This window comes from Panicum virgatum, chromosome 5K (genome assembly GCF_016808335.1).
Source record: "Panicum virgatum strain AP13 chromosome 5K, P.virgatum_v5, whole genome shotgun sequence".
In the NCBI taxonomy this organism is placed as follows: Eukaryota; Viridiplantae; Streptophyta; class Magnoliopsida; order Poales; family Poaceae; genus Panicum; species Panicum virgatum.
The window spans coordinates 6,993,376-7,014,612 of NC_053140.1; the positions used below are offsets into that span (position 1 = coordinate 6,993,376).

The following is a 21,237-nucleotide window of genomic DNA, read 5'->3' on the forward strand; positions in this document are numbered from 1 at the left end:
TACCACGCGTATGATTTAATTGTTATTTTTTATTACCTTATGCTTACTTACATTTGATGGTTCAAATGGTAGGGCGCTCGATGAATGTTCTAGTGTACTTAAGAGGTAACACGAAGAGGACCCGTCAACAGCTCTCGGAGCAATACTGTAGTGTGAACAACTAGTCCACGCTTCACACAGGAAGCAAGCCAGCTAGGCTAGGAAGCTTATTGTCATCCTGTTATTTTTTTTAGTAAAATTTACCAGATGTCCACCAACTCGTAAGGGTGTGTTATTTAGGTTCATGAATTTTAAAATTGCATTTTTATGTCAATCAACTTGTAATTTGTGTCATTTAGGTCCATAAACTTTGAAAACATAGATTCATAAACTTTGAAAGTGTATTTTTGAATTCATAAACTTATAATTTGTACCACTTAGTCCCATAAACTCTAAAAGTGCATTCTTAGATCCAAAACTTTCATCCATGCCCAGTCATGTGGCCAGACACGCCCACAAAGATTGTTTTGCTGTCCATGTATATCTTTCAACCGCTCACCGAGAAGGCGAGAACCACTCTAGATTGTCCCAACTCTAACGTCGTCACAATATTTTTCACCATAACACCTGGCGCCACCATATCCGGCAACTCGCACCACGGAGAACATAATATCCCCCACCACGGCACACATGTTGTTGTGTCTCTCTGACATTCTCCACCTTTCCCAAGCCATTATCTCCTCATTTCCACCCATATTACTGGGTCATATCTATATCTAGATATAAGCTTCTGAGCTCACTAATGACAGTCTGTAAGCTTCTCTTTAAATCCTAATATATGTCAACAACCTCCAAAATAAATCTCCCATCCATCCTATCTCCTCCCCATATGCTCTTGATTCAAAATTGGAGCTCAAATTTTGTGACATCCCGATCCAGATCTTAATAGGATTTATAGGATACTCATACCAACAAGTTGCAACTTCTTTTCAGAAAGTCGGTCTCCAAAGAACTCCGAGGTTAAGCGTGCTTGGCCCGGAGCAATTTGAGAATGGGTGACCGACCGGGAAGTTATTCCCGAGTGCGCACGAGTGAGGACAAAGTGTGCAGAAAAGACATGTGTTGGTCTGTGAGGATAGTCTGTGTCCTAGAAAGCTACCAGATGTAAGCGGGCCCGGCCTCGGGGAGGCGGAATGTTACAGAATGGTATCAGAGCCGACTCTCGCGGTTTCACGGGCACGTAGGGGTGTAAGTGCGCGGGCATGAGCACGGGCGCGTGGGGGCGCAGATGCCACCGGCACGTGGACGGACGTGTGGCGGGTCAGTGCACGGACATCTGGGATGCGCCGTTGGCACTGGACACATGACCGTAGCACAGAGACCGTTGGCACTGGACACATGAACGTGGCACATGGGCCGTTGGCACTGGACGTACGGGACGTGGCCAAGAGAGGACGTTCCTGGCTTGAGATTGACCGACGAGGACGTCGGTCTCTAAAGGGGGTGAGTATGTGACATCCCGACCCAGGACTTAATAGGATTAATAAGATACTCATACCAACAAGTTGCAACTTTTTTTAGGAAGTTGGTCTCCAAAGAACCCCGAGGTTAAGCGTGCTTGGCCCGGAGCAATTTAAGGATGGGTGACCGAACGGGAAGTTATTTCCGAGTGCGCACGAGTGAGGACAAAGTGTGCAGAAAAGACATGTGTTGATTTGTGAGGATAGCCTGTGTCCTAGAAATCTGCCATATGTAAGTGGGGCCCGGCCTCGGGGAGGCGGGACGTTACAAATTTCACCCTTCTTACAAAGCCCCAGCAATGTGTGAGCACCGTGCGATATCAGTGCATGAAGGCTAAGTGGAGGAGTATGGACCTAGGTGACACAAATTCTAAGTTTATGGGTCTAGAAATAGACTTTCACAATTTGTGGGCCTAAGTAACACAAATTACAAGTTTATGGACCCAAAAATACAATTTCGAAGTTAATGGACCTAAGTGACACTCTCCCACAAATTGATGGACCTCTAGTGCATTTTACTTTTTTTTATGTAATAGGAGGCGAAATTCCTTATCTGAACCCGCTGGGCACCCGCCAGGCCACTGGGTACCCATCGGGTGATAAAAAAAAATCGTGCCAATAGATTCATATCATCGAGTACACTCCTACCCGCTTTGGTTTGCATCTCCTAACCTCAGTTCAAAACTCAGATGCAACAATGGCGAGCATCACCAGGAGCACGATTTGCTTGATGCGCGCGACGCCATGGTGGAGAGCCGTCCCGCATCTCTTACGTATTGCACAGGCCGGCATTGGCAGCCAATTCATCGAATCGAGATTGATCGATCGCAGCACACCGATCGAGGTGGGCGTCTATGCGCAGCCGGCGCAGATCTCGTCAGGGAAAGGGAAGCCGGCCGCCGGCGGGGTCCTGCGCATCGATGCAAAAGCAAAACGTTGGTGCGGCCGGAAGCCGGAAGGTGCGGTGGTTTCCAAACATGCCGCAGTGCAACCTTCGCAGGAGATAACGGATGGTTAACGTGATTTTAGCTAGTTTGGGAGGAGATATGCAGAAGAGAAAGGAGCAGAGCTGATAACGTGATGGTTATCACATTTGGGTTCTTCTGATTAATCAAGCACAAACTCCTCGAGAGTAAACAAAACTGCCACAGAATCATAAAATTCCTAGAGAGACATTGAAGCATTGAAGCCTGGATGATCCAAAGAACGTGCACCTGCACCGTCTAATCGCGTTGAAGCCCAAATTGGGGTGCTAGGAAGAGATCTGAACAGTTGGCTTCGACTTGGTTGGTTTTCTGGGTATAAAATTTGGTGCGGATGTAAAAAGTCCAAATTATAAGACATCCAAGAATCTTGGAGAGTCAAAGCAATATCAAGTTTGACCTAGATTATAAAGAGAAATATAAAGATTTATAATATCAAATTGATGTAATATGAAAATATAACTAATAAAGGATATAATAGTACTTAGTTGATATAATAACTATTATTATTCTATTATATAAATTTAGTCCAACATAAACAACTTTGACTCTCCAAGATTGTTAGAATGTTTTATAATTTGGAACGGAGGGAGTATCTCTCTGGGGGACATAGAGCTGGGTGGATTAAAAAAACTCAACCGATGCTTTAGGGGAGGGATGACAAAGCAGGGTGTACAAAGTAATATAAGTGGCAAAGAATCATGGAAAATCACAAATTTAAGTTACAGTATCTAGCCATATCATATTGTAATGTCATAATGTCCATGCTGGGCGATTTGGGCCAATAATTCTAATAATGACCAAATAAAAGCAGATATTTTAAGGTACAACATACTTTTGGGCAATCACGTAAGAGTGTCATTCCCCATTTCACTAACTTCTGCTGGAAAAGTTTTAAAAATACTAATGGGGAACTTTGAGAGATGACACATGTGCTGGGCCATGGAGCAACATTACACGGTTTTTGACTTCGACAATGCCTTCTTACGCTGGGAAAGCATATATTTAAACATATGCGGACTTCCTGTACCATCAAAAGTGAACCACGCACCTCTTGTTAAATCATAATAGATGATAATGTTGATAAAAAAATAAACGATAAGATGAGAATGGACGCGATACCTGGAATGTAAACCGCGAGAGCAAGAATAGATGTATACAAGTAATCGTAAGAGAAATTCCATTTGTTTGGCAACCTTAGACAATATTTCTGAGATGCCTACAATATGATTAGAACAATTACCAAATATTGTTATTAAATATAACTATTATTAAACAGTAAATTATTTCACTTACCATCATATAAGGTAGAGCAGCAAAAATTAGACCCACCTCGCTCGAGATACCAGTAGGGTATAATACCATAAAAGTGCTATACCTAAAAAGCAATGCAAAATTGCAAATAATCAATACCACAACAATAAACCAATACTTATTTAAATTAAATGATGTATTCTCATTTCAAATTTAATATAAAAAAAATGAGGTAGGATGTGACGAGTATTAACCTTAGCCACAATAGCCATGAAGGTGCGAATCCAAATGTCTCCTTCATACCAAAGAAAGAGTATCGAATGATCTGTACAACACAAAAAATCATATAAAACCAGTCTAAATATAAAATAATATAGGAACATATTATATTTTAGTTTTAGTGTTTGAATTTAGAGTGAGTAATAAATACCTCAGTAATGGACCAACTTATGACCAATGAAGTAACAAGAATATTAGAGCGAGTCTGTAAAACAAAAATAAGCATTATTAATATGACAAATAAATATAGTATATTATATAAATGTAAAGACTTGCTAATGATGAACCGATGATACCTCAGGAAAACTCCACAAGATGCCCCATGTAAGGAACAACCTTGATCCAATTTGTGGAAGAGTTGCAGAGATTGGAGACCTCACAAGACCTTTAAAGAGCATAGGATTTATTACAACAATGATAAAGTGAAGAGCATCAAAAGAGTGGATAAAAAATATTGTTATTACATAATCTAAACATGATGTTTTCGATAATTTTTTTTAGGAAATAAAAAATTAAGCTTGTAGGAATAGGAGATATATATAATTTCTGTAAGTAGTAAAAGAGTGGCGACATACCTACAAGTCCATGTAGAATCTGCAGCAGCATCAAGCACCGTCAAAAAATACAAAATTGTTAGTACCTTATAGTTTCCATGTACAAAATGATATGAAAACTAATAAATATGAAAAACATAATGATACAAGTTTAACATAAAAGTCTATCTTGCACGGTAAAAAAATAACTGAAGTTGAATCGAGTGTCGTTTCACCAACATCTATATTAATCTGGATTTAATTGAGCTAACACTTCTTTCTAACTAGAAATGCAATAAGGGTGCCTTATGGCTGAGTGCGTTAGTGGCTTAGTGATTGCTGCAGCAAGCAATGCTATACCATTACACTAGTTCACACCCGTAATCCTAAAACAATACCTTGCAAAAAAAAAATCAATGTGACAAAAAGCAAGAGACGGAGCTTACCTCCATGATGGCAGCTGTTTGCGCGAACTGCAGCGGCCGCTCGACAGCGCCGTAGACAGCCTCATGGCCGCTCTCCCACAGCGCCAAAATCGCGTAGCACAGCACCTGCACCCTGCAAGACCCCAAGATCCAAGGAAATCCCAGTCAGACCAACGGGACTCCGTGTCTGAATCCAAGAAACGGGCAACAAAGCAATAGCGAGAAAGAACAGCAGGGGAAGGGAGCACGGACCATCCGGATCCCAATCAGGGACCCGTGTCTGATCCAAGAAACGGGCAGCAAAGCCAGAGCGAGAACAGCAGCGGAAGGGAGCACGCACCATCCGGTGAAGACGATCCAATTGTAGACAGCCAGGTAGATCCGCCGCACTGCGGAGCCGACGGCCGCCATCGCCGAAGCCGGCCGCCGAGAGGAACAAAGCGCCCGGAGCCGCGGAGAGGAAGAAACGCCGAGTTGGCTAGCAGACGGAAGAACAGGCCATCAGACGTCGTCAAATACTCGGCGGCGGCGGCCTCGGAGTCGATCCGAGTCTGGCAGCAGCAGGCCAACAACTACCCGATTGATTCGGCAATGAATCGGGATCGCATTAGGTTGGTGGGCAGGCAGGGGGTGGCAGTTATTGCCGCTGCAGCTGCACGGCAACGAGCACGCCCTTGGGTTTTCAAAAACAAAAATGTACATGGCCTTTGCATTCTCTCTTTCTGCTGTCCAATAAAATTTACATTTTCTTGATCATTTGACAGTCATCAATCTGTGTAATGGCAACCCTGCGATTAAAACAGCAGAGTTGTTTGTTTGATGCAGAGCTCCAGATGATTCTTTTAACCTGAATTCTAGAACAAAAGGTGAAGAGTGTGCAGATGTCTAAAATGTGTACAACTAATGTGTATAAAGCTGTAAACGTCAGTACTCGCAAGCCGTATAGTTATGCCAAACAGATGCACCAGAAATATCAAACACTCGAGTAGCCCTCCAAGTGATAATAAAACCGTTCAGCCTACTCAACTGTCAACAATTAGCTCAACTAACTGGAAGAGGACAGTTGAGTTAGCATGTACATGTCAATTGCACTTCTATACAACAAAACTATCACACATCTTTAGAACACCCAAACTAATGTTACATGACCTGACCACCCAAAGAAGCACACTGATAAAACAGACATACTCCATCTGTAAATTACTTCCTCGCCTTTCAGATGTAATAATGTATTGCCTGTATGTGGTACTATATTACAAGACTTGTCTTTCCAAAAGACTGCAGATTAATCAGATTCGCTAGAAATGCAGATTTCTACAATGCAGCAGAGAGGATCCCCAGTTCAACGCAGAGGGGTTCAAGCCCTTCCTCTTCCAACAAGGAAAGGGCAGCCAGGCCGTAGTAAGAATGGTAGATGTCTGGGATCCGATTGTGTGGAAATTTTGTAAAGCCTCCATACTGTTGTGCCATCAAAGGCAGACTAAGTCAGGGAAAAAAAAAAGAAAACAACATGACCAATTTGACAATGTAACTTAGTTGACAGAAGAGAGAAGAGGTATTAGTCATTACAGGTGACTGGCAGGTCAGCAAAAATTCCCGAAGAGCACAATGATCGATCAAATGGTAAGCTCCAATGATCTTTAAGACACCGCCAACCCTGTGAAGTGAAATGGAATCAAGAAAATTAGCTATGGTTCATGTTGCTTGTCAGACAACTAGTACACAGATGGGAGAAATAAACTTACCAAAAAGCATAGCAGGTATCACTGGGCTTGTTTCTTCTCCCTTGGAATCCTCCATCAATCACTTGCCTCTGCACAATAATAGTGCAATCACGAATCACTATGTAAGGTACAACAGTTGTAAAGGAAATGCAGTTCTTGTTAACATTCCATTGTTTTTTTTTGCCATTGTTCTTTTTCTATTTCTCTCTCCACAATGAGCAGAAGAAAAAAATGGCATGCTTACATGGTAGATAAGAAATATCTTATAGCTATAAGCCTATAATCACATAAGAGGGAAACTTTGACATATAATTGTAGAGATGTGACTGAGCACAAGTTCAACCTGAAGACACCACTCAAGGAGCATGCGTATGTCAATAGATGCAGAATCCCTTAAGTTAGATGCCAACTCAGCTTGAACAAAGCCCATTAGATGGAGAGCCGCAACAGCACAAAAAGTTCCTCCACCTGACTCACTAACACGAAGACAAACAATGAGAACCAAAAGTCCATTGCAAAGTAGCAAGCAAATATTAAACTCAGTTGCCACATAATCAAATGATAACTACCAAATGTCACTGACAAACAAAGTAGGTAAAGCAACACATCGAAATGCCAATGAAATTGCTTACCATGAGATTCGGAACCAGGAACCATGCCAAAGCCTCCATCATATGACTGCATATGATAGAAATAAGAATTAGGCATTGCAGTTGAATGGCTTTTGCAATCTCAATACAAAATGTGGTACATTCTAAACTTTTAAAAATCAACCTGGCAGTTCAAAATGTATTCCTTTGCCTTTAACTTGTCCATTCCTGTCCAGTCATTTAGCATTGAGCAGATTGCAGCTGAAAAGACAGATCATATGCGCTAAGTTATATCAACAGAAGATTCAACCTAACGTAAACAAAGGACAGTGCTCCTCACCTGCACAGTACACAAAGCGCAGGTCCGTTTCCGCACCAATATGAATTGGCATGAAGCTACAGAATGATGCTTGTCAAGTAAACCAGTTTATGGGGAAAAAAAAGACGTGTTCATAAAACGGAGGCCTCCTAGGCTGACTAACAACCACCCAAAAGCTCACAGATAGACAAGATCCGATGCACAGACAAGAACAATCTCTAGAATGCATGCATTTACTCAGAACATACCATCTTAACATTCTGTCTGAAAAGCATTGCTACGGTCAAAAGTACAAAGACGTAAAGCATTAACTAATGCCAAGTATGTTTCAATAAGAGAACATGATCTAGTGCATAGAAAAGTTGAGTGCAGCATATGAAAAAGGTGGCAAACATATATGTTCCTCAAAAATCAAGGATGTGAACCAACTGCAGGATATTAAAAAAAAAATCACACAAGGGAATGTAAGGTGGGTGAAGCTATTCTCTTGATAATGTAAGCAGATGTGGAAGGATAGATACTTCCTGAGCCAATTTACAAGTCCAATAACTATGAGATGGGAGACCAAAGCTAAATACCTACCTTCCATCTGGTTGTTGGAGCTTTTTCATAGACGATAAAAGTGCATTGCTATCAATATTTGCTAGATCGTAGCCTACAATCTTCAGGATGGCGAGGGCAGAATAAGTGCTTGCAAGATGACTACCGTTGTGGCAAGAGTCCTGTGACAGCATGCTTCAAAATTTAACAAAAAGAAAACATATCCAAACACAAATGTGAAAATGTACAACCATTAGCCACTCATACCTTCACATTAGGCAACGGAAATTGAGTTGATCTAGAACCACAGAATCCATAAAATGACCCTAGAAACATATAATTCTTAAATATAGTACAGCTGAAGTAGGAAATTTAGATATTGTGGTAGTTTTTCCAAAACAAAAAAAAAATCAAGGAAACTTACCATTATCCTCATCACCAGGTGCCTCTGGATGAACTTGAAAAGACAAAACCCATTTGGCTATTTCATCCTTGTTAACCTAGAGAAAAGAAAACAGATGCATAACTTCTCCATTAGTCAGTTTATTGCATTGCTTCTTACTTACAAGTAAAGCTACCGAAATAGTACTACAAGATACATTTCACTCCTTCAGCAGACTATGCCAAATCCAAGGCAAACTTCACAAAGTTTACATAATAAGCAATCAAAATTGACTGGTTGAAATGTTAGGATCGGTGCTACAAAAGGATGGCGTCATTGATGAAGATGTTAGGCATAGAATTTCAGCTGGCTGGTTGAAATGGCGGCAAGCTTCCGGCATCCTTTGTGACAAGAGGATACCACAAAAGCTAAAAGGCAAATTCTATAGGACAGCAATTCGTCCGGCGATGCTATACGGTGCTGAATGTTGGCCTACAAAAAGGCGACATGTCCAGCAACTGAGTGTAGCAGAGATGCGGATGTTGCGGTGGTTTTGCGGGCACACAAGGAGGGATGGAGTCCGGAACGAAGTTATTCGGGATAGGGTCGGAGTGGCACCAATTGAGGAGAAACTTACCCAGCATCGGCTGAGATGGTTTGGACATGTCCAACGAAAGCCTCCTGAGGCGCCGGTGCGTAATGGGGTTCTTGAGCGGGTCGATAATGTAAAGAGGGGTAGAGGTAGACCTAAACTGACGTGGGATGAGTCGGTTAAGAGAGACCTTAAGAATTGGAATATCTCTAAAGAGATAGCTTTGGATAGGAGCGCTTGGAGACTAGCTATTAATGTGCCTGAACCTTGAACTTATTTCTTTCGGGTTTCATCTCTAGCCTACCCCAACTTGCTTGGGAAAAAAAGGCTATGTTGTTGTTTGTTTGTTTGTTTGTTAAAATTGACTAGGATAAACTTAGTAACCATCTAAGCAGCACCCAACTGCTCAAAGCATTAGGCAACTAACTGCTACTTAGAAGACAGAAAATTCAGACTACAATATCGGCGTTAAGGGCCCTTGTGCCACTTTGCTGCTACAGCATCAAAGTCACATAGGCTCCCTTTTTCCTTTAGACAGAAGTACCACACATGTATTTCCCATGAAACAAATCACGATAAACATAGGGATGTACATGTCAAGAAGAGTTTTACAGTATCCCCCCAATCTCAGTCACCTGCAAGGCCATAACCACCTTGAAATATTCTAACTAACTAACTAACAGGTCAGATGTTAGTGTCACTCAAAGGAGCCTTCACAAACATTGAAAAGTCTACCCGGTCATCCGTCCGTCCAATTAAGTGGCATTCCGCTATCTCCATTATCGGAACCTTCTGCATTTATCGATATCTTCATACTTGCCACCTCCAGCATTTATCACTATGAATACTACTTGTGCTTACCAGTATGAATTCATCAACTAATTCATTTAATACTACTCAGTTGTAGTCATTGTCCCGATTTGATGGAATTTATAGGGATTATAAAAAGAGAGCTATAATTCTTTCATCTTTCTTTCTGTCACAAGCTTTGGATGTTCCTCTTCTACTTGTACTAGGTACTGCCTTCCTAACCAGCCTACCATCTAAAATCTACTTTCCAAGAAAATTATATGTTCAGAAATAGAATGTTATATAGCCATAACTTGATTTCCTAATGTAAAGATCCGCTGCTGCCTAGATCTATGCTATTTTGCATATAAGTTGCACTAACTGCGACCAAAACAACCGCAGGACGCCCCTACCAAGTGTAATCAAGATCCAATCTTTTCACGCAGGCGCGTCCAGAGAGCATCACAAATCACTGGAAGAATAAAATTCCAAACATCTAAACTTCTGCGTAATTCTTGGAGCGGATCGGTAGAAGACCCGTCGTGGCGGAGCGGGCGGCGGGATCTTACCCGGTCGAGCTCCCGAAGGAGCGAGAGGCCGCCGACGGCGAAGTAGCCGAGGGTGAGGTGGTTGACCTCCTGCGGGGCGTAGTCGTCGGGGAGCTCGGTGGCCATGGCGTCGAAGAACGCCACGTGGTGCGCGCGCGCAAACTCCCGCTTCCCCATCTCCGGCGGTCGAGAGTACCTCGTCGCCGCCGGCGCTACCTCCAAGGGCCCGTTTGGTCGCCGCCCTCGCCTCTCCAGACCCCGCCGGAGCCGGTCGGATCCGCTGCCTCGGTCGGTGGTGGTGCCACGAATCGAGGACCAGACCGGCGCCCAGCTGTGCGCGAACTGTGTTGGAAGAACTCGCCGCTTCACCGGTTGAAACTTGAACGAGTCGAAGGAGTTTAGGGAACGAGTGGGCTGAAATTGAGTTGAATTCGGGGAAAATTTGCATGTCTTGTAATTCTTTTTTCTTTTAAGCAGATGACTTGTATTGTAGTTCTAACTACCATGTGTTTATCGGAGTCGAAGTCGATTATGAACACTTCATCAACCGCAAACATTAGTATAGTTTGGGTGATTGTTCTTTGAATTTGAAGATGACATCAACAAACCATCGGATATTACACGAGGAAAGAAGTGTCAGTAGAAAATCAAACAGCTCGTCGCTTTTACCTTAGAAATCTTTTGCGCATCCATCCTACCAATTGAACTGAACATCTTTTGAAAATTTGCTAGCAAAACAAAACGAACCGATTGAAATTTTCGGCAGAACGGAGGTATGGCACGTTAGGTATAAACGTTGCTATTGTTGTTTAAGTCGAAAAATGTGATTAACATGCCCCCTCAATTCCAGACCCATTCGTAACAATCGTTTGGATATTATTAGTTCTCGCCAAACTAGCATGATCGGATCAGTTTTCTTGCGCCGCGCCGTGCGAGACGGGAGAACCAAGGGACGGCAGGTAGATCGGGGGGGGGGGGGGGGGGGGGGGGGGGGGGGAGCGACGACGGCGTGCCGGAGGACTCGGGGCCCGCGGCGGCGTACCGCCGGAGACGGTGGTCGGAGCAGCGTGCAGGTGTTGGTGCGGGCGGTTGCGGGTGGCCGGCCGGCAGCAAGGACGGGGTCGACGGAGCGGCATGGCAAGAGCGTGCGCGCTCGGGAGTCGGGGGTGGGGTCGCGTCGCGGCGGCGTGTAGGGGGCCGTTGGGCCGCCCGCGCTACTCCCCAACCACAACCACCTGCAGCAGCGTGCGGGCCTCTTTACTCCGCTCGCCGCCGCTGGCCTGCACCCGGTCCATGCGCCGGCTGACATCCTGAGCAATGGCGTGTGGGCCCCACACCGGTGTGCTGGGCAGATCTCCTCTAGAGCACGGCGGGTTTCAGGCTCCGATGCGATCTGCGTCGAACGATTCATCATAAAAAAAAAGAAAAAGAAAAAAATCTGCGTCCAACACATTACACATGTCATATTATTTCTTTTTTTTAGTCGGAAGAGAATGCTCCAACTGCAGGAATCAACCGAATTTCACAAGTGCAAAAAACGCTAGTATCTGACCTGTACCATCACCTTGAATTTGAACAGAGCTTCCACCCACATGCTTTGCACCGGTTTACGACTCATCGTACACTAATTTTGAAAAAAAGTTTTACTACGAGTACTGAGGGATGCCATGGACCCGGTCCACATCAAGGGGTTGAGCCACATAACTCCGGGTGGGTCCAACGCTCCCCACCTGCACGCGGGCCCACCAAGCCTCCCCCGCCGCCGCGGGATCAAATACGCCACCTCCCTCCGTCCACTCCCTCGCCGCCCCGTCTCCTCCTCTTTCTCCTCACTTCACCTCCTCCTCCTCGGCCACACCGCCACACCCTTGCCTCGCTGGTCGCTGCTGCCTGCTGCTGCTGCTGCTGCCAGCGCGGGGCGGCAGGGATGAAGGTCACCGTCGTGTCCCGGAGCGGCCGGGAGGTCGTCAAGGGCGGCATCGACCTCAAGGAATCGGTACGTGCTCCTCGCTCCCGCTCCCCTCCCGCCGGTGCCTCTTGATTTGGGTCCGGGGGGCTGGGTTCCACCCCGCGGGCTTCCCCGGGGGAGGTTTTGTTCCCTCTTTGGGGTTTAAGATCTCGCGGAAAGGCTTGCAATTTGATTGCCTTCTCGGTCCCGTGTGCGCAGGCCAAGGTCGCGGATCTGCAGGAGGCCATCCACGCCAGGAGTAAGTGGACTCGCTTGCTTGCTCTAATTTATTCTACTTGCTCGCACTTGCTGCAGTTCCTGTACTCCTTCTGTGCGCCAAAATGTTCCGTCCTGAGGAAGAAATCTGCGTGTTCTCGAGTTGTGAACGGGCATGGCTGTTTGCTGCGTGCCAGTCAGTCAGTGCCTTTGCCGAGTACGAATCTGTGTGATCTTACTACTTTAGTTGCGCTAGTAATCTTTGCAGGGTCACGTGGAAGTACCTTTATGCTCTTGCAATAGTGAGTGCTGCCGTGTTTATTTATTGTTATTAAAAAAATGATTCGCGGCTGCTTTGCTAACAATTCATTCTGTAGCCTTCTATGCTAGAGGCTCATGTTAATATAAATCGTATTGTTGCCTTTTCTTTTAGAAAAAAAAACACGCATCATGCTAGTTCATTCTGCAAGCTTCTTTAACAAATTCTATGCTTCAGTGATTGCTTGATTGGGTGCCCAGTAGCAGTAGGTTAGTGCTGATGCTTCTGAGGTAGCAGGTTTATCCTGCTTTCCAGAATTATCTGTCAACAGGTCCACAAGGACACAATAGTATGTAGGTGCCTTGATATGCAGTTTGTGTGTTGGTTCTAGATTCTAGCTTTGAAAGGAAACAATAAAAGTGACGGAAGCTGTGGTGAATACATTATGCTTTGCACTAGCGTTCATAGGGTTGAAGAGGCTAACTTAGCAAACAACTGGGTTCAATACTATGCTGCAACCATATCTAATACTTGCAATCCAATCCACGCAACTGCGTGTCAATACCTCTAGTCAACTTTGGATCACTTTTATTGGTTGCTTTCCTTGGCTGGCCGGATTTGGTAGGGAATCTTTTTGGTGTTTTGGTGCAGCAGGTCGTTAGGATCTGTTTAGGTAGGAGGGAGTTGGCCATCAGCATCAACTCACACCCTTTGGATCTTATTTTATTTTTTCTTCTAAAAATGCACAATCTTTTTGTGAGCCGCGAGCAATTGAAAAGAAATCTTAAGGGACAGATTAGATGGGAACAGGAAGTGTTGTTGAGCAGTTTTGTAGAAGTTGGTTCTGGGACATGCTATTGACTTTTCAACTGTCTTTGGAAATAGCATCTGTACAGCATTCGGTTGGTGTTCATTATGTTCAGAATTGTTTAATCCAAAGTATGTAAGCATGGTTGTTTATTTCAAAAACACATTTAAGGAAAGTATGTACTTTGTAGTTTACACAAATGCTCCTAATTATGTTTGTGCACCAGGGGTTAATATAAATTTCTTGCTATTGATTGACATAACCAGGAAGTGTGTGTAGTGTTGTCTCTACATTCCTACTATATATGTTGTTTTCTGTTTTTCAAGTTAAAGTGCTGTCAGGATTCTAATTTCTGTTTGTTAACCTTCTGGAGCATCGTGGGTGAGCATAACATAGTCATGTTCACTTCTTGAAATATCATATTTTAGCTGCATCTGTGATAAGAATTTTAAGAGGCATCCTATAATCACATTCATAGGCACCGTCTTCTTCAGTTGTACACTCTGCAGACTAGTAATAAGTAGATCTGCATGTTAGCCTATTTACTTCCATAATATTATACTGCGGTGGTCAGCACAAGCATTTATTGTTCATGAGTCAATGAGTCATGACTCTTGTTGGACCACTAAAGCAGGTTTGCTGGAATGCTGCCATGTAGTTGGGCGAGGCTAGAGTATATCATCATGTATGGTTAAGCAGTGCAGTTTAAGTGCATCAAATGCTACCAACATGGATTGTTGAGCTGCAATATGTCAACTTGCAGTAGTGTGGTGCTCTGCCCTCAATTTAGACCTGAAGCATAGGGCTAATTTACTTCCAGATTTTGTTCGAATTTGTTGGAACGATGGACACTTTCCAAATTGGCATGCGGATTTTGCACCTTGTGTACATATTCTAAAGTAGCTTCATAATGCTCTACCAAAGGTATATAAACCAGAATAGGTGACTGGGATTTGAGAAACTGGTATCTTCCAAGTGGGTCTAGTAATCATTGCAAGATTGCTAAAATCTGGTTACTGCAAAGCTAGGTGTAGTGATTTTATTGGATTCAAACTAATGCTATTTTAAATTCAAGCTTGTGCCACTAATTGGTAGAACAATATTAGAGTTTGCATCTAGTAAAATGTTTTGTGTCAATCTGGTTGGATGAAACTGTGTCTGGGTCCGTTGGGTGAAAATATCTAATCAAGTATTAGTCTCATTTTATTTTCTCCCGGTACATATTTGATAATTCTCCTTCTGATGTGCTGCTTTTCTCTTTATGATGTATGACTTGCTAACTGCTTATCTCTGCATAATGCAGCTAAGAAGTATTATCCTTCTAGGCAGCGGCTCACCCTCCCTCTTCAACCTGGAAAAAGTGGGAAGCCAGTTGTTCTCAGTCCGAAGGCCAGCCTGTCAGAATACTGTGAGAAGGGTTCTGGGTCACTGACAGTAGTCTTCAAAGATTTGGGCCCGCAAGTCTACTACAGCACACTGTTCTTCTTTGAGTACTTGGGTCCTCTTATCATCTACCCCATGTTCTATTATCTGCCTGTCTATAAATTCTTCGGGTATGAAGGAGAACGGGTCATCCACCCTGTCCAGACCTATGCCATGTACTACTGGTGCTTCCACTACTTCAAGAGGATCATGGAGACATTCTTCGTGCACCGTTTCAGCCACGCTACATCACCTTTGTCAAACGTCTTCAGGAACTGCGCCTACTACTGGACCTTCGGTGCCTACATCGCTTACTACTGCAACCACCCGCTCTACACCCCAGTGAGTGATCTGCAGATGAAGATTGGGTTTGGCTTTGGAATCATCTGCCAGATCGCAAACTTCTACTGCCACATCCTGCTGAGGAACCTCAGAAGCCCGAGCGGCAATGGTGGTTACCAGATCCCCCGTGGTTTCTTGTTCAACATTGTGACCTGCGCCAACTATACCACTGAGATCTACCAGTGGGTCGGGTTCAACATTGCCACACAGACTGTGGCAGGCTACATCTTCCTTGTCGTGGCAGCAAGCATCATGACCAACTGGGCGCTTGGCAAGCACAGCCGCTTGAAGAAGGCAAGTTTTGCTCTTCCCTGACATAGCTTTACTGACCAATACCACACTAGTGTCATAGCTGTACTGACCTTGCTTCTTCTGCAGCTGTTTGATGGCAAGGACGGGAGGCCCAAGTATCCTCGACGCTGGGTGATTCTTCCTCCATTCCTGTGAAGAGGTGGTGATTGCGTCCCAGCCTTCAGGAGTTCCAAGTCATGATATCATTCAAACATTTGTACTAATAGTGCCTTAGTACCAGTTGAACCTTGATCGCCAAGTCTGAAATTTCTAATCTGAAAGATGGATGTTAAATTTTTCTTTGGCTTCTTTCGAAATGTCATGTGCTCCTGCCGTAATACAATTGAAGGTTCATCTGCTGTCATCTTCTTTTTCACCCCTATTTGTCCAAACAGAAGTAAATGCAAAACATAACTTCCTATTGACGCTTGCTGTTGCTGTCCTGTCATCCTGCATATATGTCATCTAAAACTTGAAAATCCTGATGCTTGACATTGCTGCCGTCAATTTGATTGCACGGCAGCATGCAGATTCATGGCGAATGACTTCTTGCTGACTTTTGTGGTTCCTGTGATGTATGATTCCTTGATGGCACAGCAATCATGGAAGTACCAGTGGCATCTACTTTTGGGTTTGCCATCCTCGTCACTGAGACAAAACATAAAGCATTTTTTCTTCAAAAGAAAAACATAGAGCATTTCAAAAAAAAAAGGCCAAACATAGAGATTTGTTTCCTTTGCATTGCAACTGCTCACATGTGGACAATCCGCAGGCCACATTTTTTTTCCTTCCAGTCTGGGCCTTCATGGGGCCAATTACTAACAGATGACCCAAAGAAAAACTCTGGGGGCCTATTTGGCTTGATGCCCTATGGTCGCCATCAGGCATTCAGGCATAGTTTGTATAGTGTTTGGTTGCTGACATAAATTACACTGTAAACTTCTCAGTCACTTGGTCCACGTCATATATTTGATTTTCTTACCTAAATTTGCTTAATATTATAGCTGGTTAACGTTCTTACCACAAATTCGTGGAGATCAATATATGAATATAGTATGTTCCATGAAGGAATATACCCATATAAACGAATTGCGTAAGACCAAAGACGTTTGGTGGCAGCACGCCAATTAGACCGGAAACTTTCTTGCTGACCATCGCTTTCACACAGCGTGTTCCTTGTCGCCAGTCTCCTGCGATCACTGACCCGTACTGCTTGTATTGTCACCTACTCCAACGAGCGACAAGCAAGCTAGAAGAGCAGTGACCAGTCAATTACAGTGTCTCTAGCGGGAGCCTTTCTGCTCCGGCATCTGTACTAGAAGCTTTCAATGCTCCATTTGACACTTCAGGTCATCTCAACGGATCCGCAGCCACATGATCTTGGAATTTTTTTCTTTTTTTCTTGTAATTTTCTTTAGGCCATATAATGAAGGATCGTCAGAGTTTGACCGGGTTGACCGGTTGATCCGGTCATTTGCATGTGAATACTGAATACTCCTTTGTAATTAGTACGCTTGACTCACTGAAAACGTCAGCTTGAGCAAGATATGACCCTAGAATATCTGTAGCCATTTCATGGTTGACATTTGCATTATATTTCTGCTATGCTCCATCACTGGCAGTTGCAGTGCTCAAAAGATGCTGTAGCATGCAAGGCACGTGAGAATTCTTTATGACATCAATGTGGCAGCAAGCTGACTTCACATGAGAATTCTCCGACAATTTCACATGAGAAGTTAGACATGCTTGTTTCACTCTTTCATGGTCGTTGGGCTGTACGAAGAAGGGTGAAGTGTTTTCTTCAATTTCACAAGTAGGAAATTCACAAGAATTTTGCGAAAAATTCACCAGAAGTTGGTTCATGGAGGTACCATGGTTTTTATCCTTTCCTAGTATACATCAGAATAATTAAAGGCTATTCCTTTTTTTTTGGGCGCAAGGCTATTCCTTTTTCTGAAAAGGTAATTGTACCCTGATGATTTGATACATGATTTTTTTTTGCGAAAGGGGGTTATATTAATAAAAGAGCACAGTACATTCCTGAAAATTTGCAAGGAACACCCTGGAATAACTGGAATTTACATCATAGCACCCCCAAGACCGAGCCACGGCTCTGAGCTTCCGGTCGCCGGCGACGAGCGCCCCGACCAAGGTTGATCCACCATCCTCCTCCACGAATGGCTCCAAAGCATGGATCTGCCGCATGAACCAACGCCGGGACCTCCAGCACGCATCATAGACGCTGAACAAGCATCGGCCACCATCACGCAGAGAGGGGAAGGGGAATAGCAGTCCCTCGCCGCTGACACCGCCGCCGACGAGGAGACCCGAAGTCCAGCGTCGGTGACTAAAGCAACGACGTAGACAGAGGGCGCAATCCCAGGGACGCGAAGAACTCCACCCTTTCGCAAGGACGAAGGACACAAGACCTGGATGCCGTCGCCAACGATGTTGGCGAAGGAGACGGTGAAGCAGTCCATCTCGCCGAGGCCGAACATGGATCCACCATCTTCCCTTCCGCCGCCGGAGAGACAGCACAGGTAGACGCCGCCTCCTGCCGGATCCTCACGGACCAGAGGAAGAAAAATCAGCCGCCATGAAGCCGAACTCACCACCGTCGCCGCCGCGGCCGTAGACGCCGGTGCTCGCTTCACCGGCAACACCAACTACCTAGCACTAAAATACCCTAATACTAGGAGCTATATGTACGCCAGCCACCGATCCACCCGATTCCCACGCCGCTCGGCCGCCGGAGAGGCCGCCGGCGAGGGGAATCGGGCGGATCGACGGCGGCAGCGAGGATCTCCTTTTTCGCCTCCCTCTTTAGGCCTAGTTTGGCAGCAAGTGCTAATTAGCCCAGGGAAGCAAGTCCCTCGCAGGGAATTTTCTGGGATCACCAGTTCCCCCTCCCACCCTAGGGGAGATATCCCCGAATGGCAGAATTTCCCTGCTGCTGTTTGGAACGTTTTTCCCCAAGGGGGAGGGGGGTTAACCACGAACTCTCTTCCTGCAGTTTTCAATTACCCAAGAGAGATATGATAGGTATGTTTTGAAAAAAAATCACAAAATGCATGTAACTTAAAAATAACAGGATCAACACATCAACATCACATGCCATCTCCATTCTCGCATTCAACAGATAATAAAAATAAAATAAAATGGATCACTATGAACTTTGACACTAGAACAAATTGTGACTTTGGCTCTTTTCACAAGATTCACATTGCCTTGCCGCTTCACTTTCCTTTTTACATTCCCAGCATAAAGAAAGTACCATAGAACAAGCGAGCTGGTCTTTTCAAGTTGCTTCCACCAAGTGCTCTGCATGTAACACAAAGAAATTTGCCCTCCAAAGTTAAGCTTCATAATCGCCAATCTGGACTACTCCCAATCTGAACTTGAACAATCAGACAATGTTAAGATATAACTATATTGACAGAACAACTTTTATAAGAAAGCTCATGACATACCTATCTTGCCTTGGGCTTGGCTAAAAAAATCACAACCAAATAGTACAAATAAGCTCAAATAGTAGCAAGCTAAAATAAGGCTAATAGAGCAGACATCAAAAAAGGCTACTGGGTACGAGATGCCACCATGATTTCTATGCGTATATTACAGTTCAGCTTCTGTTTGTGCATAGCTAAGTACTAAGTTACCATGATTCCCATATTTTCAAATTCTGAGCAGACCATTCTGATAGGTAAGTAGATGTGATTTACCACAGCTGCGATAACTCTGAAATAGTTGCATCCACGACTCATTATTCAGGCTGTAGCTACTAAAAGAAGCAGAGAAAAAAAACAAGGAGACAACTGATTTTCCACTTGAGCCCCAACGCGAATTCAAGATAAAATCTATTGCAACTTGAGGTAAATTTTATCCATGCAGTTCAAACTTCAAGCCAAACATGAACCTAAAACATATGTTGCAATTTTTTTTAGAAAAATGTCAATATATAGATAGATCTAAAACAGCCCACAGGTAACTGAAGGCCAGAGAGATAGTGTGTGGCAAAGCAGGAAGTGCTAAACAACCTTGGATGAGTGTGAACGGCAGCTGGTGAGCAGAGGGAGATGGGGCCAGAAGGCAGTTTCTTCACCGCTGGAATGGGAATGGGGCTACAGTTGTTCTGCTCATCGGAGAGGGTGGATGGTTCAACAAAGCAAGTGTAAATATTCAGAACAGATTAATTATATTGAGACGACATCATAGGTGAATTTACAAATATGAATACATGCTTCTTAATGTAAAGACTACAAACTATATATGAAAGTAATGAGCTCCTATCATTACTTTTTAGCTTAGTGAGGTTCAGTTATAAGCTTAGTCAGGTTCAGTGAGCCGGCCGGGTCAGTCAAGGTCGGTTGGATGTCGTGGTCTTTAGGATTTAAATCAATTGCTCTCCACCAGACATGTCCAGAGTGTTACGGCCAGTAGTTTACCATTGAGGCTGTGCATGTAATCAGTTCTACAAATAAGAAACCAATGCAATAAGTGTTTTATGTGTTCCTGATGATAGTTGAGAGCTAACAATTTGGCTTGGAACTGACAAGCAAGGAATCCACATGAGCATTATTATAAATTAAATTTGTAACTCATGTGTGCAAATGTTATATATTCGTTGCACAGACATGGCAAAAAGAGAACATGTACAACATAGTTAGTACATTGTCAGGGAGAGCAATCGTCTCTAGATCGGTGAAAATATTGTGATGAGTTTAATGCCAAAGTCCCAAAATTTGACATTCCTAATCTATCTAAGGCTAAGAAATCAGCAGGAATTCCTCTAACTCTCATGATAAATTGCACAAACTGCAAACACAACCCTGATCACTACCTTCCAACATTTGGGACAGCATATATCAAACCAGTTATACAATAGTTCCCACGGCAGGGCAGTCAATTCCATGCCACACATATTGCAAACACAAACCATTCAAACATTCAGATAATCATGCAGTGCAATGATGGGAGGCTTAGCTAGGCCAAGAATAAGCGGTGAACAAATGAACAAGGAGTGGTTCTTGGAGAATGGAGTGATGGCCAAGATCTGCGAGCACTACCGATGAAATCAGGAGAGGAGTAGAAACCCTAGGAGGCTAGGAAACTGAACAGCCATATCTGCACAAGGGGGACTAGGGGTAGAACTCACACACGCCAAGGAAGACGAGGCAGAAACTGCCGTGATGGAGGCGGGGCTGCAGATCGGGATCTCCAAGGAGGTAGTGGTGTTGCAGCCGATGGGGAGGCGGAGCAGTGCGGTGGCGGAGAGAGCGACGAGGAAGTAGAGGAGGAGGAGGAGGAGGAGGAGGAGGAGGGGCGGCCGCGCCTGGACGCGGAGGTAGAGGGGCGCGGCCGCACACAGAGGTGGAGGGGCGATGGCCGACGGGGCAGGGTGCGGAGGTGGAGGGGCGAGCGAGGGAGGGGAAGCGCGCCCGGCCTGGTGAGTCGTGGTTTTCTCCCCCGTGGAAAACGAAAGGATTGGGGCCGT

The 21,237-nt window shown here is 44.3% G+C and overlaps 2 protein-coding genes across 2 annotated transcripts; one reads left to right on the forward strand and one right to left on the reverse strand.

Moving 5' to 3' along the window:
* Positions 1–3,159: 3,159 nt before the first annotated feature.
* On the reverse strand, positions 3,160–10,899 carry LOC120709628 (geranylgeranyl transferase type-1 subunit beta-like). The gene is made up of 20 exons (XM_039995310.1): positions 10,479–10,899; positions 8,571–8,646; positions 8,414–8,472; positions 8,189–8,328; positions 7,628–7,683; positions 7,472–7,548; positions 7,330–7,375; positions 7,041–7,165; positions 6,719–6,786; positions 6,543–6,630; positions 6,291–6,431; positions 5,314–5,471; positions 4,995–5,106; positions 4,591–4,609; positions 4,312–4,400; positions 4,167–4,220; positions 3,991–4,061; positions 3,779–3,860; positions 3,605–3,701; positions 3,160–3,506 (listed from the first exon to the last, which is right to left on the reverse strand). Exons 1-20 carry the CDS (start codon positions 10,632–10,634, stop codon positions 3,436–3,438), a joined length of 1,785 nt encoding a protein of 594 aa, XP_039851244.1. The 5' UTR covers positions 10,635–10,899; the 3' UTR covers positions 3,160–3,435.
* Positions 10,900–12,242: 1,343 nt separating this feature from the next.
* LOC120705981 (very-long-chain enoyl-CoA reductase-like) lies at positions 12,243–16,172 on the forward strand. Its single transcript, XM_039990533.1, has 4 exons — positions 12,243–12,453; positions 12,625–12,664; positions 14,992–15,746; positions 15,831–16,172. The coding sequence occupies exons 1-4, from the start codon at positions 12,385–12,387 to the stop codon at positions 15,897–15,899; spliced, it is 933 nt and encodes a 310-aa protein (XP_039846467.1). The 5' UTR covers positions 12,243–12,384; the 3' UTR covers positions 15,900–16,172.
* Positions 16,173–21,237: the final 5,065 nt, after the last annotated feature.

Coding starts and splice junctions, on each gene's coding strand:
- LOC120709628 (XM_039995310.1), bottom strand. CDS start 10,634: ATGGGGAAGCGGGAGTTTGCGCGCGCGCACCACGTGGCGTTCTTCGAC. Junction 5,472..6,290: donor GGATCCTCTCTGCTGCATTG/TAGAAATCTGCA, acceptor GACGTCTGATGG/CCTGTTCTTCCGTCTGCTAG. Junction 4,062..4,166: donor TAAGTTGGTCCATTACTGAG/GTATTTATTACT, acceptor TGTGTTGTACAG/ATCATTCGATACTCTTTCTT.
- LOC120705981 (XM_039990533.1), top strand. CDS start 12,385: ATGAAGGTCACCGTCGTGTCCCGGAGCGGCCGGGAGGTCGTCAAGGGC. Junction 12,454..12,624: donor GCATCGACCTCAAGGAATCG/GTACGTGCTCCT, acceptor CCGTGTGCGCAG/GCCAAGGTCGCGGATCTGCA. Junction 15,747..15,830: donor AGCACAGCCGCTTGAAGAAG/GCAAGTTTTGCT, acceptor CTTCTTCTGCAG/CTGTTTGATGGCAAGGACGG.